Consider the following 14,483-nt stretch of genomic DNA (forward strand, 5'->3'; position numbering starts at 1 on the left):
CCCCCAGTTGGAAGTGTTTGTGTAGATCTGATCCCCTGGGGTCCCACGGCCCCCCTGCCAGAGATGGGCGGCACCGAGTGTATATGAGCTCAGCTTCCCAGGCAGCACCCATAGTGTGGCACCCTCTGTGCAGTGAGAGGCAGGACTGGGTGCTAATGTTACAGCCCCTCACCCAATGCCATTAGGCTTCCCAGGCAGCACCCATAGTGTGGCACCCTCTGTGCAGTGAGAGGCAGGACTGGGTGCTAATGTTACAGCCCCTCACCCAATGCCATTAGGCTTCCCAGGCAGCACCCATAGTGTGGCACCCTCTGTGCAGTGAGAGGCAGGACTGGGTGCTAATGTTACAGCCCCTCACCCAATGCCATTAGGCTTCCCAGGCAGCACCCATAGTGTGGCACCCTCTGTGCAGTGAGAGGCAGGACTGGGTGCTAATGTTACAGCCCCTCACCCAATGCCATTAGGCTTCCCAGGCAGCACCCATAGTGTGGCACCCTCTGTGCAGTGAGAGGCAGGACTGGGTGCTAATGTTACGGCCCCTCACCCAATGCCATTAGGCTTCCCAGGCAGCACCCATAGTGTGGCACCCTCGGTGCAGTGAGAGGCAGGACTGGGTGCTAATGTTACAGCCCCTCACCCAATGCCATTAGGCTTCCCAGGCAGCACCCATAGTGTGGCACCCTCTGTGCAGTGAGAGGCAGGACTAGGTGCTAATGTTACGGCCCCTCACCCAATGCCATTAGGCTTCCCAGGCAGCAGTGTTTCCCTCTCTGCTGATCCTCACAAGGAGGGGGGGGACTCATTACCCCACCCCGGGGCAGTTTGGCGCCACATGAAGGGTAAGTATTATGGACGAAGACATTTCCTTGTGAGTCCTGCTGTGGCTCAGTGGGAGTGCTGCTGCCTGCAGTGCTATGGGAGCTGTGAGTTCAATCCTGACCTGGGCCAGCTTGGGGGGAAAGCGATGAGGGCGGAGCAGGTTGGAAAAAGAGGTGGGGGAGTGACAGAAGGGGTTAATATTTGGTTTTGATCTGGCAGGATCAGATTTTAGAAGGGCATGGGGCTGCTGTAGGGCATCCACCCACCCCTACCCCTCCCACTCATTCACAACCCCACCCACTTGCACCCCCCCTCCCTCCTACATCCACACCCTCCCACAACCCCTTCCCTCCCTCCCCCACACAACCCCACCCACTTACACCCCCACATCCCCTTCCACACACCCACCCATACATCCACCCTCCCCCTAGCTGCCTGATGCTGACCCCCCTTTTATACCCACATCCCCCTTTTTCCAACCAAATGTACCCCCATCCCTTCTTTACCCCCCAGGCTGCCCAATCCACATCTTTCCCACCCGGAAGCCTCGGGTTCTGTATGGACCTTGGCGCCGGTGAAATAACGTAGGGGACATATGAAAGCCGTGGGGATCACAGCTCAGTACAGCGACAGGCCACGCGCTTTGGGTCGCAGCACAGAACCACTGATGGGTCCTGTCCATAATCTGCCACAGACACATTATCCGTGGAAATATCAGCCATAATGTCCCCCATTGCCTTCGCTAAGTCCGGTAACAGCGCGCGGTACTCCTGGCTCCCCGGGACAAGGGGGGACGATTCCTCCGGGTCCTGATGGAGGTTGAACACGAGCGGAGGGTCATGGCGCTGAGCTGGTCCGACACTCCCATTACAGGCCGGAGCTCCACCTGAATAGGGGAATGCACTAGGGATAAGGAACTGGCAGAGAAATCCAGAAGAACCGCCCCCGAGGAACCAAGTCTGAGCAGGTCCGGACTGGGATTCAAATAGGCCCTGGCTTTCCCAGTACCCAGAGGCACAAACACCCCCCCAGAACCCTGGCATTTGCCAGAACCCACAGATTGCCAGCCCGGGTCTGAGTCTCACCTGTAGTGTAAAATGCCTTGTACTGGCCCAGTCTCACAGCTTCCAGGCGCCCGAATGTCCCAGCGGCCCCACTGTTGGGGTGGAACAAGACCTGAGGGAAAAGCCACAGAGGTTACTCCTGAACCGGAACCAACGGCGCCTGTACCTGCTGTCCCCGGGGCAATGGAACCGACGGCGCCTGTACTCGCTGTCCCCGGGGGAATGGAAACGACTGTACCCACTGTCCCCGGGGGAATGGAACCGACGGCGCCTGTACCCGCTGTCCCCGGGGGAATGGAACCGACGGCGCCTGTACCCGCTGTCCCCGGGGCAATGGAACCGACGGCGCCTGTACCCGCTGTCCCCGGGGGAATGGAACCGACGGCGCCTGTACCCGCTGTCCCCGGGGGAATGGAACCGACGGCGCCTGTACCCGCTGTCCCCGGGGGGATGGAACCGACTGTACCCGCTGTCCCCGGGGGAATGGAACCGACGGCGCCTGTACCCGCTGTCCCCGGGGCAAAGGAACCGACGGCGCCTGTACCCGCTGTCCCCGGGGGAATGGAACCGACGGCGCCTGTACCCGCTGTCCCCGGGGCAAAGGAACCGACGGCGCCTGTACCCGCTGTCCCCGGGGCAAAGGAACCGACGGCGCCTGTACCCGCTGTCCCCGGGGGGATGGAACCGACGGCGCCTGTACCCGCTGTCCCCGGGGGAATGGAACCGACGGCGCTTGTACCCGCTGTCCCCGGGGGAATGGAACCGACGGCGCCTGTACCCGCTGTCCACGGGGCAATGGAACCGACGGCGCCTGTACCCGCTGCCCCCCCCCAGAAGCCCTACAGGTCCCGCTGCCCCCCCCCAGAAGCCCTACAGGTCCCGCTGCCCCCCCCAGAAGCCTACAGGTCCCGCTGCCCCCCCCAGAAGCCCTACAGGTCCCGCTGCCCCCCCCCCAGAAGCCCTACAGGTCCCGCTGCCCCCCCCAGAAGCCCTACAGGTCCCGCTGCCCCCCCTACAGGTCCCGCTGCCCCCCCCCCAGAAGCCCTACAGGTCCCGCTGCCCCCCCCCCAGAAGCCCTACAGGTCCCGCTGCCCCCCCCCCAGAAGCCCTACAGGTCCCGCCCCCCCCCCCCCCCCCCCCCCCCCCCCCAGGAGCCCTACAGGTCCCGCTGCCCCCCCCCAGAAGCCCTACAGGTCCCGCTTGCCCCCCCCCCCCCAGGAGCCCTACAGGTCCCGCTGCCCCCCCCCCCCCCCCCAGGAGCCCGACAGGTCCCGCTGCCCCCCCCCCCCCCCCCCAGGAGCCCGACAGGTCCCGCTGCCCCCCCAGGAGCCCGACAGGTCCCGCTGCCCCCCCAGGAGCCCAACAGGTCCCGCTGCCCCCCCCAGGAGCCCGACAGGTCCCGCTGCCCCCCCCCCCAGGAGCCCGACAGGTCCCGCTGCCCCCCCAGGAGCCCGACAGGTCCCGCTGCCCCCCCCAGGAGCCCGACAGTCCCCGCTGCCCCCCCCCCAGGAGCCCGACAGGTCCCGCTGCCCCCCCAGGAGCCCGACAGTCCCCGCTGCCCCCCCCCAGGAGCCCGACAGTCCCCGCTGCCCCCCCCAGGAGCCCGACAGGTCCCCGCTGCCCCCCCCAGGAGCCCGACAGTCCCCGCTGCCCCCCCCCCCCCAGGAGCCCGACAGTCCCCGCTGCCCCCCCCCGGAGCCCGACAGTCCCACTGCCTCTGCTGCCAGGGCTGCTGTACTTATTCATGGCTTCCCAGTTGGCGCTATGGCAGCAGCACTCAGCTGAGCTGGGGAACATCTGCTCCAGGGAGGGGTAAGTGACGGACTCACTGGCGCTGCCACCCAACGGAGCGTGTACTTAGGGGCAAAGGGCGGGCACGCTGAGCTGCTGGGCACTAGCCCACTTACCCTGTGCCCTTCCTGCGACTGCCCAAACAGAATCCCTGATACGTCTGTGCCATCGTACCGCCTGTTGGCTGGCAGAGCTGTGTGTGCCAGGGCCGCCAGGGTGGGAAAGATATCCAACGTGCTGCAAAGGGAAACAATTAGCAATGTCTGACTGGGAGACCCCGTGCCCAGGGTATGAGGGGCATCCATTCCCCAATGCTACTGACCCAGCAGGTCCACTCTACTATCTCAATGTGCCCAGCTGGCACCAGCTCCACCCGGGGGGCGGCAACATGGGACCCAACACAGAACACGGGGACTATTTCCTTATCCTGAGCTGGAAGTGCTCATTACTGGCTGGCACCCAGCGCCAACCCCTGGTACTAGTACGGAGCGGTCAGAACCATATAATCAGTGGAGCGAGCCTGCCCGTGATTGCTCTGTCTGATTGGCTCGGTGCCGGCCACAGCCGGCAGTGCCAGGGAACGGAAAGGAGGTTTAATTGTATGGGTAAAGGGGTTGTTCACCTTTAAATTAACCCTTAGTTCAAAGTAGGCAATGATATTCTGAGACATTCTGCAATTGGTCTTCATTTGTGGTTTCTGTCATTTCAGCAGCTCTCTGGTTGCTAGGGTCTTGCTTACCTTAGCAACCAGGCAGTAGTTTAAATGAGAGGCAGAAATACGAACACGAGAAAGGTAAGTAATAAAAACAAAAATAACAATAAAACTGTAAGCTCACGGGGTCAGTAACCCCTACTTGAAAGCTGGAAAGATCTAGAAGAAGACAAATAAGTCAGAAACTACAAAAAATACATAATGAAGACCAATTGCAAAGTTGCTAGGAATAGGTGTAACATATTTAAAGTGTAAGGAGAAAGCCCAGTGGGAGTTGCAGTTACACCTGACACAGAGAATTCTGGGAATATGATGATGTTCTGTTACAGACTGGGTTTGCTCTGTGTGGGTCAGGGAACCGGTGCCGTCCCAGAGTCCAGTTCCTGTGTCACCTGACACCCAGCAAACATGGCCTTTGTGCCACATCACCTGACACCGACGCGCAGGTACCCAGGAGGCGTGGCCATGGCACCGTAACCCCCAGCTACTGGCGCACAGGATTCACTTTAATTAGACTTTAGTGCAATTGTATTCTTACCTCAGTAAGGCAGAACTTGTGCGGTTCCCCTGGATCCTTCCGGGCCAGTATGCCAGAGTCGGAACCCGGTGCCCACCCTCCCACGTAGTCTGCTTGGCTGAGCTGCCCCCTGCGGAAAGGAACATGTTGAATTGAAACACTATGGCAGCTCCCTGTGCTCAGGATTCTCCCGTGACCAGTGGGGCAGATGGAGGCTGTCAGTGCCCCGGAGGCGGATTGGGCCACAGGGAGGGCATTAGTTAGGGCCTGGGCCTGGAGCATCAAGCTATGAGTGGGGCAATTGGCCAGCAGGGGGAGCCCCTACCAACAGATCTCACTGAGGGCCGGGGTATCAGGAGGAACCAGAGTATCAGGTGGGCCTGGGGTATCAGAATAAACCGGGGTATCAGGAGGAACCAGGGTATCAGAATAAACCAGGGGTATCAGAAGGAACCAGGGCATCAGTGGAGTTGGGCATCACCTCTGACCAAAGACTGGGCACAGACTGGCAGGGCTACAGAGGGCCGGCTCAGGAGACTTTCTTTGTTGCCCCTTTAGCTCAGTGGCATTGCTGTAGCTTCTCCCTGTACTGGACATGCGAGGGTTAAGGTGCTGGGAGTGTGAGGTGAATTTTCCAGCCGTAACTCCCGGCCGGCTGTGGGTGCAGGGTGCAGGGGGTGGCGCTGCCCGGCTCACTAACTTCCTGTGCAAATGCCACGATGGTTCCAGCGCCCGTCAGTACAGCTGTCTGTCTGGCACGTGAGAGACATTCCCTGAGCCGCAGGCCCAATATCAGCCCAGGGGGTCTGTAACTGGTGGACAGTGTGCATAGTAAGGCAAGATGGTGTCAGGGGGAGGGGCTGTAACTGGGGGACAGTGTGTATAGTAAGGCAAGATGGTGTCAGGGGGAGGGGCTGTAACTGGGGGACAGTGTGTATAGTAAGGCAAGATGGTGTCAGGGGGAGGGGCTGTAACTGGTGGACAGTGTGTATAGTAAGGCAAGATGGTGTCAGGGGGAGGGGCTGTAACTGGGGGGCTGTGTGTATAGTAAGGCAAGATGTGTCAGGGGGAGGGGCTGTAACTGGGGGGCAGTGTGTATAGTAAGGCAAGGTGTGTCAGGGGGAGGGGCTGTAACTGGGGGACAGTGTGTATAGTAAGGCAAGGTGTGTCAGGGGGAGGGGCTGTAACTGGGGGACAGTGTGTATAGTAAGGCAAGATGTGTCAGGGGGAGGGGCTGTAACTGGGGGACAGTGTGTATAGTAAGGCAAGATGGTGTCAGGGGAAGGGGCTGTAACTGGGGGACAGTGTGTATAGTAAGGCAAGATGTGTCAGGGGGAGGGGCTGTAACTGGGGGGCAGTGTGTATAGTAAGGCAAGGTGTGTCAGGGGGAGGGGCTGTAACTGGGGGACAGTGTGTATAGTAAGGCAAGGTGTGTCAGGGGGAGGGGCTGTAACTGGGGGACAGTGTGTATAGTAAGGCAAGATGGTGTCAGGGGGAGGGGCTGTAACTGGGGGACAGTGTGTATAGTAAAGCAAGGTGGTGCCAGGGGGAGGGGCTGTAACTGGGGGGCAGTGTGTATAGTAAGGCAAGGTGGTGCCAGGGGGAGGGGCTGTAACTGGGGGGCAGTGTGTATAGTAAGGCAAGGTGGTGCCAGGGGGAGGGGCTGTAACTGGGGGGCAGTGTGTATAGTAAGGCAAGGTGGTGCCAGGGGGAGGGGCTGTAACTGGGGGGCAGTGTGTATAGTAAGGCAAGATGTGTCAGGGGAGGGGCTGTAACTGGGGGGCAGTGTGTATAGTAAGGCAAGGTGGTGCCAGGGGGAGGGGCTGTAACTGGGGGGCAGTGTGTATAGTAAGGCAAGGTGGTGCCAGGGGGAGGGGCTGTAACTGGGGGGCAGTGTGTATAGTAAGGCAAGGTGGTGTCAGGGGGAGGGTCCTGTAACTGGGGGGCAGTGTGTATAGTAAGGCAAGATGTGTCAGGGGGAGGGGGCTGTAACTGGGGGACAGTGTGTATAGTAAGGCAAGATGGTGTCAGGGGGAGGGGCTGTAACTGGGGGACAGTGTGTATAGTAAGGCAAGATGTGTCAGGGGGAGGGGGCTGTAACTGGGGGACAGTGTGTATAGTAAGGCAAGATGGTGTCAGGGGGAGGGGGCTGTAACTGGGGGACAGTGTGTATAGTAAGGCAAGATGTGTCAGGGGGAGGGGGCTGTAACTGGGGGACAGTGTGTATAGTAAAGCAAGATGGTGTCAGGGGGAGGGGCTGTAACTGGGGGACAGTGTGTATAGTAAGGCAAGATGTGTCAGGGGGAGGGGCTGTAACTGGGGGGCAGTGTGTATAGTAAAGCAAGATGGTGTCAGGGGGAGGGGCTGTAACTGGGGGACAGTGTGTATAGTAAAGCAAGATGTGTCAGGGGGAGGGGCTGTAACTGGGGGACAGTGTGTATAGTAAGGCAAGATGTGTCAGGGGGAGGGGCTGTAACTGGGGGACAGTGTGTATAGTAAGGCAAGATGGTGTCAGGGGAGGGGCTGTAACTGGGGGACAGTGTGTATAGTAAGGCAAGATGTGTCAGGGGGAGGGGCTGTAACTGGGGGGCAGTGTGTATAGTAAGGCAAGATGTGTCAGGGGGAGGGGCTGTAACTGGGGGGGCAGTGTGTATAGTAAAGCAAGATGTGTCAGGGGGAGGGGGCTGTAACTGGGGGACAGTGTGTATAGTAAGGCAAGATGTGTCAGTAACTGGGGGGCAGTGTGTATAGTAAGGCAAGATGGTGTCAGGGGGAGGGGCTGTAACTGGGGGACAGTGTGTATAGTAAGGCAAGATGTGTCAGGGGGAGGGGCTGTAACTGGGGGACAGTGTGTATAGTAAGGCAAGATGGTGTCAGGGGAGGGGCTGTAACTGGGGGACAGTGTGTATAGTAAGGCAAGATGTGTCAGGGGGAGGGGCTGTAACTGGGGGACAGTGTGTATAGTAAGGCAAGATGTGTCAGGGGAGGGGCTGTAACTGGGGGCAGTGTGTATAGTAAGGCAAGATGGTGTCAGGGGGAGGGGCTGTAACTGGGGGACAGTGTGTATAGTAAGGCAAGATGTGTCAGGGGAGGGGCTGTAACTGGGGGGCAGTGTGTATAGTAAGGCAAGATGTGTCAGGGGAAGGGGCTGTAACTGGGGGACAGTGTGTATAGTAAGGCAAGATGGTGTCAGGGGGAGGGGCTGTAACTGGGGGACAGTGTGTATAGTAAAGCAAGATGGTGTCAGGGGGAGGGGCTGTAACTGGGGGACAGTGTGTATAGTAAGGCAAGATGTGTCAGGGGGAGGGGCTGTAACTGGGGGCAGTGTGTATAGTAAAGCAAGATGGTGTCAGGGGGAGGGCTGTAACTGGGGGACAGTGTGTATAGTAAAGCAAGATGTGTCAGGGGGAGGGGCTGTAACTGGGGGACAGTGTGTATAGTAAGGCAAGATGTGTCAGGGGAGGGGCTGTAACTGGGGGACAGTGTGTATAGTAAGGCAAGATGGTGTCGGGGGGGGCTGTAACTGGGGACAGTGTGTATAGTAAGGCAAGATGTGTCAGGGGGAAGGGGTAACTGGGGGGGCTGTAACTGGGGGGGCAGTGTGTATAGTAAAGCAAGATGGTGTCAGGGGGAGGGGCTGTAACTGGGGCAGTGTGTATAGTAAGGCAAGATGTGTCAGGGGGAGGGGCTGTAACTGGGGGACAGTGTGTATAGTAAGGCAAGATGGTGTCAGGGGAGGGGCTGTAACTGGGGGACAGTGTGTATAGTAAGGCAAGAATGTGTCAGGGGAGGGGCTGTAACTGGGGGACAGTGTGTATAGTAAGGCAAGATGTGTCAGGGGGAGGGGCTGTAACTGGGGGACAGTGTGTATAGTAAGGCAAGATGTGTCAGGGGAGGGGCTGTAACTGGGGGACAGTGTGTATAGTAAGGCAAGATGGTGTCAGGGGGAGGGGCTGTAACTGGGGGACAGTGTGTATAGTAAGGCAAGATGGTGTCGGGGAGGGCTGTAACTGGGGGACAGTGTGTATAGTAAGGCAAGATGTGTCAGGGGAGGGGCTGTAACTGGGGGGGCAGTGTGTATAGTAAGGCAAGATGTGTCAGGGGGAGGTGGGCTGTAACTGGGGGGCAGTGTGTATAGTAAGGCAAGATGTGTCAGGGGGAGGGGCTGTAACTGGGGGACAGTGTGTATAGTAAGGCAAGATGTGTCAGGGGAGGGGCTGTAACTGTGGGACAGTGTGTATTAGAAGGCAAGATGTGTCAGGGGAAGGGGCTGTAACTGGGGGACAGTGTGTATAGTAAGGCAAATGTGTCAGGGGAAGGGGCTGTAACTGGGGGACAGTGTGTATAGTAAGGCAAGATGTGTCAGGGGGAGGGGCTGTAACTGGGGGACAGTGTGTATAGTAAGGCAAGATGGTGCCAGGGGGAGGGGCTGTAACTGGGGGACAGTGTGTATAGTAAGGCAAGATGTGTCAGGGGGAGGGCTGTAACTGGGGACAGTGTGTATAGTAAGGCAAGATGTGTCAGGGGGAGGGGCTGTAACTGGGGGACAGTGTGTATAGTAAGGCAAGATGGTGTCAGGGGGAGGGGCTGTAACTGGGGGGGCAGTGTGTATAGTAAGGCAAGATGTGTCAGGGGGAGGGGCTGTAACTGGGGGACAGTGTGTATAGTAAGGCAAGATGTGTCAGGGGGAGGGGCTGTAACTGGGGACAGTGTGTATAGTAAGGCAAGATGGTGTCAGGGGGAGGGGCTGTAACTGGGGGCAGTGTGTATAGTAAGGCAATGAAGGGGGGGGCTGTAACTGGGGGACAGTGTGTATAGTAAGGCAAGATGTGTCAGGGGGGGCTGTAACTGGGGGGCAGTGTGTATAGTAAGGCAAGATGGTGTCAGGGGGAGGGGCTGTAACTGGGGGACAGTGTGTATAGTAAGGCAAGATGGGGCAGTAGCCAATAGGAATACCTTGCTCGAGCTGCCACGCACCCACAAAGGGGCCGACACTTCCCGCCAAGTTGCATTTCTCGGCCCAGGGGCCATTGTCACCTGCAGGACAGGGGGGAGGAGCTATCATTCCAACGAGTCACTATTAACCCTTTACATTCCAACAAGTCATTATTAACCCTTACATTCCAACGAGTCACTATTAACCCTTACATTCCAACGAGTCACTATTAACCCTTACATTCCAACGAGTCATTATTAACCTGTTACATTCCAATGAATCAGTATTAACCTGTTACATTCCATTGAATCAGTATTAACCCTTACATTCCAATAAATCAACATTAACTCTTACATTCCCATCCCCAAGCATTTACCTGTGAACCAGAGGAGCGTGTCCTGCCCTGCGGCGCCATACGCTGCGGCTTTGATCCGGCCAATCAGAATGTCCATCTCTGTCAGGCTGTTGGCATACGGCCCGAGGGGAGGGGCCATGGGGGGGCGGCTCAGTGGCACGTGCATATGGGCCAATGCCACATACAAGAAGTACGGGCGCCCCTGGGAGCTGAAACACAAGAGCTCACCATTTAGTGCGGTGCAGTGTGTAACTGGGGGGGGAGCTACACGCAGGAAACTGTCTGTGCGCGGCCCCCCCAGTCTGGGGCACTTGGGTAAATAGGGTTACAGGGGGGCAATGGGCCCCGGGTACTGATTGCAGTGTGCTCCTGGGAATGGTCCCCATTTACAAACCCAATGTGATTGGATAGCGGGTGCAGCTGTGATGGCACTGTGCCAAGCGGATAGGCAGATGGGCCCCCTCCTAGCATTCTGATTGGCTAGTTTGTCCCTGAGGGCAGATTGGGGCTGAGCTCCCTCTCTTGTTGCCCAGAACAATGGTGCCTCTCAGGCCCCGCCCACAAATCCTGACTGGCAGTGCCCACAGGGATCAGAACAACCCAGAGAAACAGTGCCAGGGGGTGTGGCACCTACAGTCCGGCAAACTCCCATCAGCCTGTGCTTAGAGAGGCCCAACTCCCATCAGCCTGTGCTTAGAGAGGCCCAACTCCCATCAGCCTGTGCTTAGAGAGGCCCAACTCCCAGCAGCCTGTGCTTAGAGAGGCCCAACTCCCATCAGCCTGTGCTTAGAGAGGCCCAACTCCCATCAGCCTGTGCTTAGAGAGGCCCAACTCCCATCAGCCTGTGCTTAGAGAGGCCCAACTCCCATCAGCCTGTGCTTAGAGAGGCCCAACTCCCATCAGCCTGTGCTTAGAGAGGCCCAACTCCCATCAGCCTGTGCTTAGAGAGGCCCAACTCCATCAGCCTGTGCTTAGAGAGGCCCAATTCCCATCAGCCTGTGCTTAGAGAGGCCAACTCCATCAGCCTGTGCTTAGAGAGGCCCCAACTCCCATCAGCCTGTGCTTAGAGAGGCCCAACTCCCATCAGCCCTGTGCTTAGAGAGGCCCAACTCCCATCAGCCTGTGCTTAGAGAGGCCCAACTCCCAGCAGCCTGTGCTTAGAGAGGCCCAACTCCCAGCAGCCTGTGCTTAGAGAGGCCCAGCTCCAAGCAGCCTGTGCTTAGAGAGGCCCAACTCCCAGCAGCCTGTGCTTAGAGAGGCCCAGCTCCCAGCAGCCTGTGCTTAGAGAGGCCCAACTCCCAGCAGCCTGTGCTTAGATAGGCCCAGCTCCCAGCAGCCTGTGCTTAGAAAACTGGGAAGCAGACTTGGCCCCACCCAGCAGCTCCCTGAGCCCCCCCCCCCCCGCCGCAGAAGGACCATCTGGAACAGCGCTATTTATAGCCGGGGATAAATCCTTCCTGTGCGCCAGTTATAGAGCCACGTGTCCCAAGGAACACACTGCCCTTCCGCCGGGGGTCACATGGGGGGGAACTGGGCCACACTGGAACCACCCACTGAGCAGCCAAGGGGGGCAGCGTTCTACTCCCAGCACCCACCTGTCCCCTTACTGTGCCTGTACCTACGAGCCCAATGAGCTGACATGGTGGGAGTTGTAGTTCCCCGCTGCCTTACTATACACACTACTCACCTCGCCTCCTCGACAAACTGCTCCGCCCTCAGCGCGTATCTCTCCGGCAGGCGCCTCAAATCCGCCGGCTGCTCCACAATCGCTCGGTTCTGCATGAGGGGAAGCGCCAGTTTGGTGTAACACCCGCCCCCTGTGCTGGCAAAACTGACAGAGGGGCCACATTACCACCCAATGGGGGGGCAGGGGGTATCTGTAACACCAACACTAAATACTTCAGAATGACATTTTCTTTTCTATTCGGTGAAGTTCCCCTTTAAAGTGACCTGAATCCAATGAAATTGCCCAGTGGGCAGAGATTTTTACCTTTGCGTCAGGTTGCGGCGCAGTGGGCAGGGCGGGCAGGGGGGGATGTCGTATCCGGGGGCGTCTGTGCATCCCATGTCGTTGCTATAGGGAATCCCATAGTAATAATCAAAACCTGGTAACGGAGGAGAGAAGCCAGTTAGATTCCCAGCAGGCAGAGGGCATCCCTGGCTCCTCCCCCTGCCCCCCACTATAATAGCCACACCCTGTTACACCCTGCTTACCCCGGGTTACTTACCCCGGGCGTTGGGATGGTAGTTGCCATGGTGGCCCAGGTGCCATTTCCCTGTGTGAAATACAATATATTATTAATATATTATTAATATCCATTTCATATCTGGTGAACTTCCCCTTTAAAGGAGACTCTGCTTTACCTATGAGACCGGTGGTGTAACCGGATTTCTTCAGAACCTCGGCCAGAGTGGTCTCGTTTAGCGGGAGCCCCCCGACTGACTGTACGGCAAAGTTATGGGTGACGCCGGTGCGGGCGCCCAGTCTCCCCGTCAGCAGAGAGGCCCGAGAGGGGGAACAGGTGGAGGCTGCCGAGTGGAAATCCTCAAACCTGGACAGGAGACCGGGGGATTCATCAGATACAGAGAGAAAACGGAGGGGCTGTTCAGCAGCTATTTGGTTGCTAGGGTCCAAGTTGCCTTAGCAACCAGGGAGTGACTTGAATGAGAGACAGGAATATGAATAGGAGAGGGGCTGAATAGAAAGATAAGGAATAAAAAGTAACAATAACAATAAAACTGGAGCCTCACAGAGCAATAGGGTTTGGTTGCCGGGGTCAGTGACCCCCATTTGAAAGCTGCAAAGAGTCAGAAGGAGGCAAATAATTCAAAAACTATAACAAATAAATAATGAAGACCAATTGAAAAGATGCTTAGAATTAGCCTTTCTATAACTTGAGTCTTAGTACAAAGGTGATCCAGGAGTTGCCACTTCTGGAGTCAGGAAGGAATTTGCCCCCTGTAGGGGTGAGACAGGTTCCATTGGGGCAAAGGGTTGATGGGCACGTGTCCCTTCAGCTGCTATAGAACCACAGCCTGAACTGCCGTACACGCCCTCTGCAACAAGTACAGACTGGCTCTTTGTACCCCGCGGGAAATCTGTGTGAGAGGGGAATTAGCTGCCCCCCAGGCACCGGCTAAGCCAATAAGGGAGGGGGCGCTGTGGGGGGACAGGGGGCAGGTCATAAGATGAGAGGATTCTCTTCAGAGTTTGTCTCTCGCACAGTCAAGGTTCTGCCTTCCATTCTCTGCCAAGTACTGGGCCCAAAGCAAACAGCCCCCCCCGAGGGTAGGAAACCGTAACGTCAGGGAGATAAAGGGACAGGGAGGCAGGAAATCAATACTGAGTCTTGCCTAAAATCTCTCCATTTACAGTAAATTGCTTCATTATCTGCCAAAGGGAAATATCGGTGTTGGCCAGGGGCACGGGCAGAACCATTTGGCCATTAAGGAACCTCCCCCTGGGTAAGTGAATCCAATCTCCCCCCAGTACTTACCCAGGTACAGAGCTCTGATTCTCTGTACTTCCTGCTCCTGGGCTGCTCTCTTTCCCATGGTCAGGCAGGAACCTCCCCCTGGGTAAGTGAATCCAATCTCCCCCCAGTACTTACCCAGGTACAGAGCTCTGATTCTATGTACTTCCTGCTCCTGGGCTGCTCTCTTTCCCATGGTCAGGCAGGAACCCCCCCCCCCCCCAGGTAAGTGAATCCAATCTCCCCCCAGTACTTACCCAGGTACAGAGCCGTGATTCTCTGTACTTCCTGCTCCTGGCTGCTCTCTTTCCCATGGTCAGACAGGAACCTCCCCTGGGTAAGTGAATCCAATCTCCCCCCAGTACTTACCCAGGTACCAGAGCTCTGATTCTCGTACTTCCTGCTCTTGGGCTGCTCTCTTTCCCATGGTCAGACAGGACCTCCCCTGGGTAAGTGAATCCAATCTCCCCCCAGTACTTACCCAGGTACAGAGCTCTGATTCTCTGTACTTTCCTGCTCCTGGGCTGCTCTCTTTTCCCATGGTCAGACAGGAACCTCCCCCTGGGTAAGTGAATCCAATCTCCCCCCAGTACTTACCCAGGTACAGAGCTCTGATTCTCTGTACTTCCTGCTCCTGGGCTGCTCTCTTTCCCATGGTCAGACAGGAACCTCCCCCTGGGTAAGTGAATCCAATCTCCCCCAGTACTTACCCAGGTACAGAGCTCTGATTCTCTGTACTTCCTGCTCCTGGGCTGCCTCTCTTTCCCATGGTCAGGCAGGAACCTCCCCTGGGTAAGTGAATCCATCTCCCCCCAG

General features: G+C 57.5%; 1 protein-coding gene across 1 annotated transcript in view; it reads right to left on the reverse strand.

Annotated features, from left to right (window-relative positions):
• Window positions 1–1,249: 1,249 nt before the first annotated feature.
• Window positions 1,250–14,483, reverse strand: part of arsg (arylsulfatase G) — a 50,001-nt gene continuing 36,767 nt past the window's right edge. Inside the window, exons 3-12 of the mRNA XM_031894404.1 lie at window positions 12,559–12,746; window positions 12,423–12,470; window positions 12,185–12,299; window positions 11,882–12,025; window positions 10,216–10,403; window positions 9,860–9,940; window positions 4,925–5,033; window positions 3,791–3,911; window positions 1,905–1,995; window positions 1,250–1,705 (exon numbers count right to left, since the gene is read on the reverse strand). Of these exons, the coding sequence (XP_031750264.1) occupies window positions 1,431–1,705; window positions 1,905–1,995; window positions 3,791–3,911; window positions 4,925–5,033; window positions 9,860–9,940; window positions 10,216–10,403; window positions 11,882–12,025; window positions 12,185–12,299; window positions 12,423–12,470; window positions 12,559–12,746 (1,360 nt within the window). The 3' untranslated portion in view covers window positions 1,250–1,430. The remainder of the gene's footprint in view (window positions 1,706–1,904; window positions 1,996–3,790; window positions 3,912–4,924; window positions 5,034–9,859; window positions 9,941–10,215; window positions 10,404–11,881; window positions 12,026–12,184; window positions 12,300–12,422; window positions 12,471–12,558; window positions 12,747–14,483) is intronic.

Source organism: Xenopus tropicalis, chromosome 10 (assembly GCF_000004195.4).
Source record: "Xenopus tropicalis strain Nigerian chromosome 10, UCB_Xtro_10.0, whole genome shotgun sequence".
Lineage (NCBI taxonomy): Eukaryota > Metazoa > Chordata > Amphibia > Anura > Pipidae > Xenopus > Xenopus tropicalis.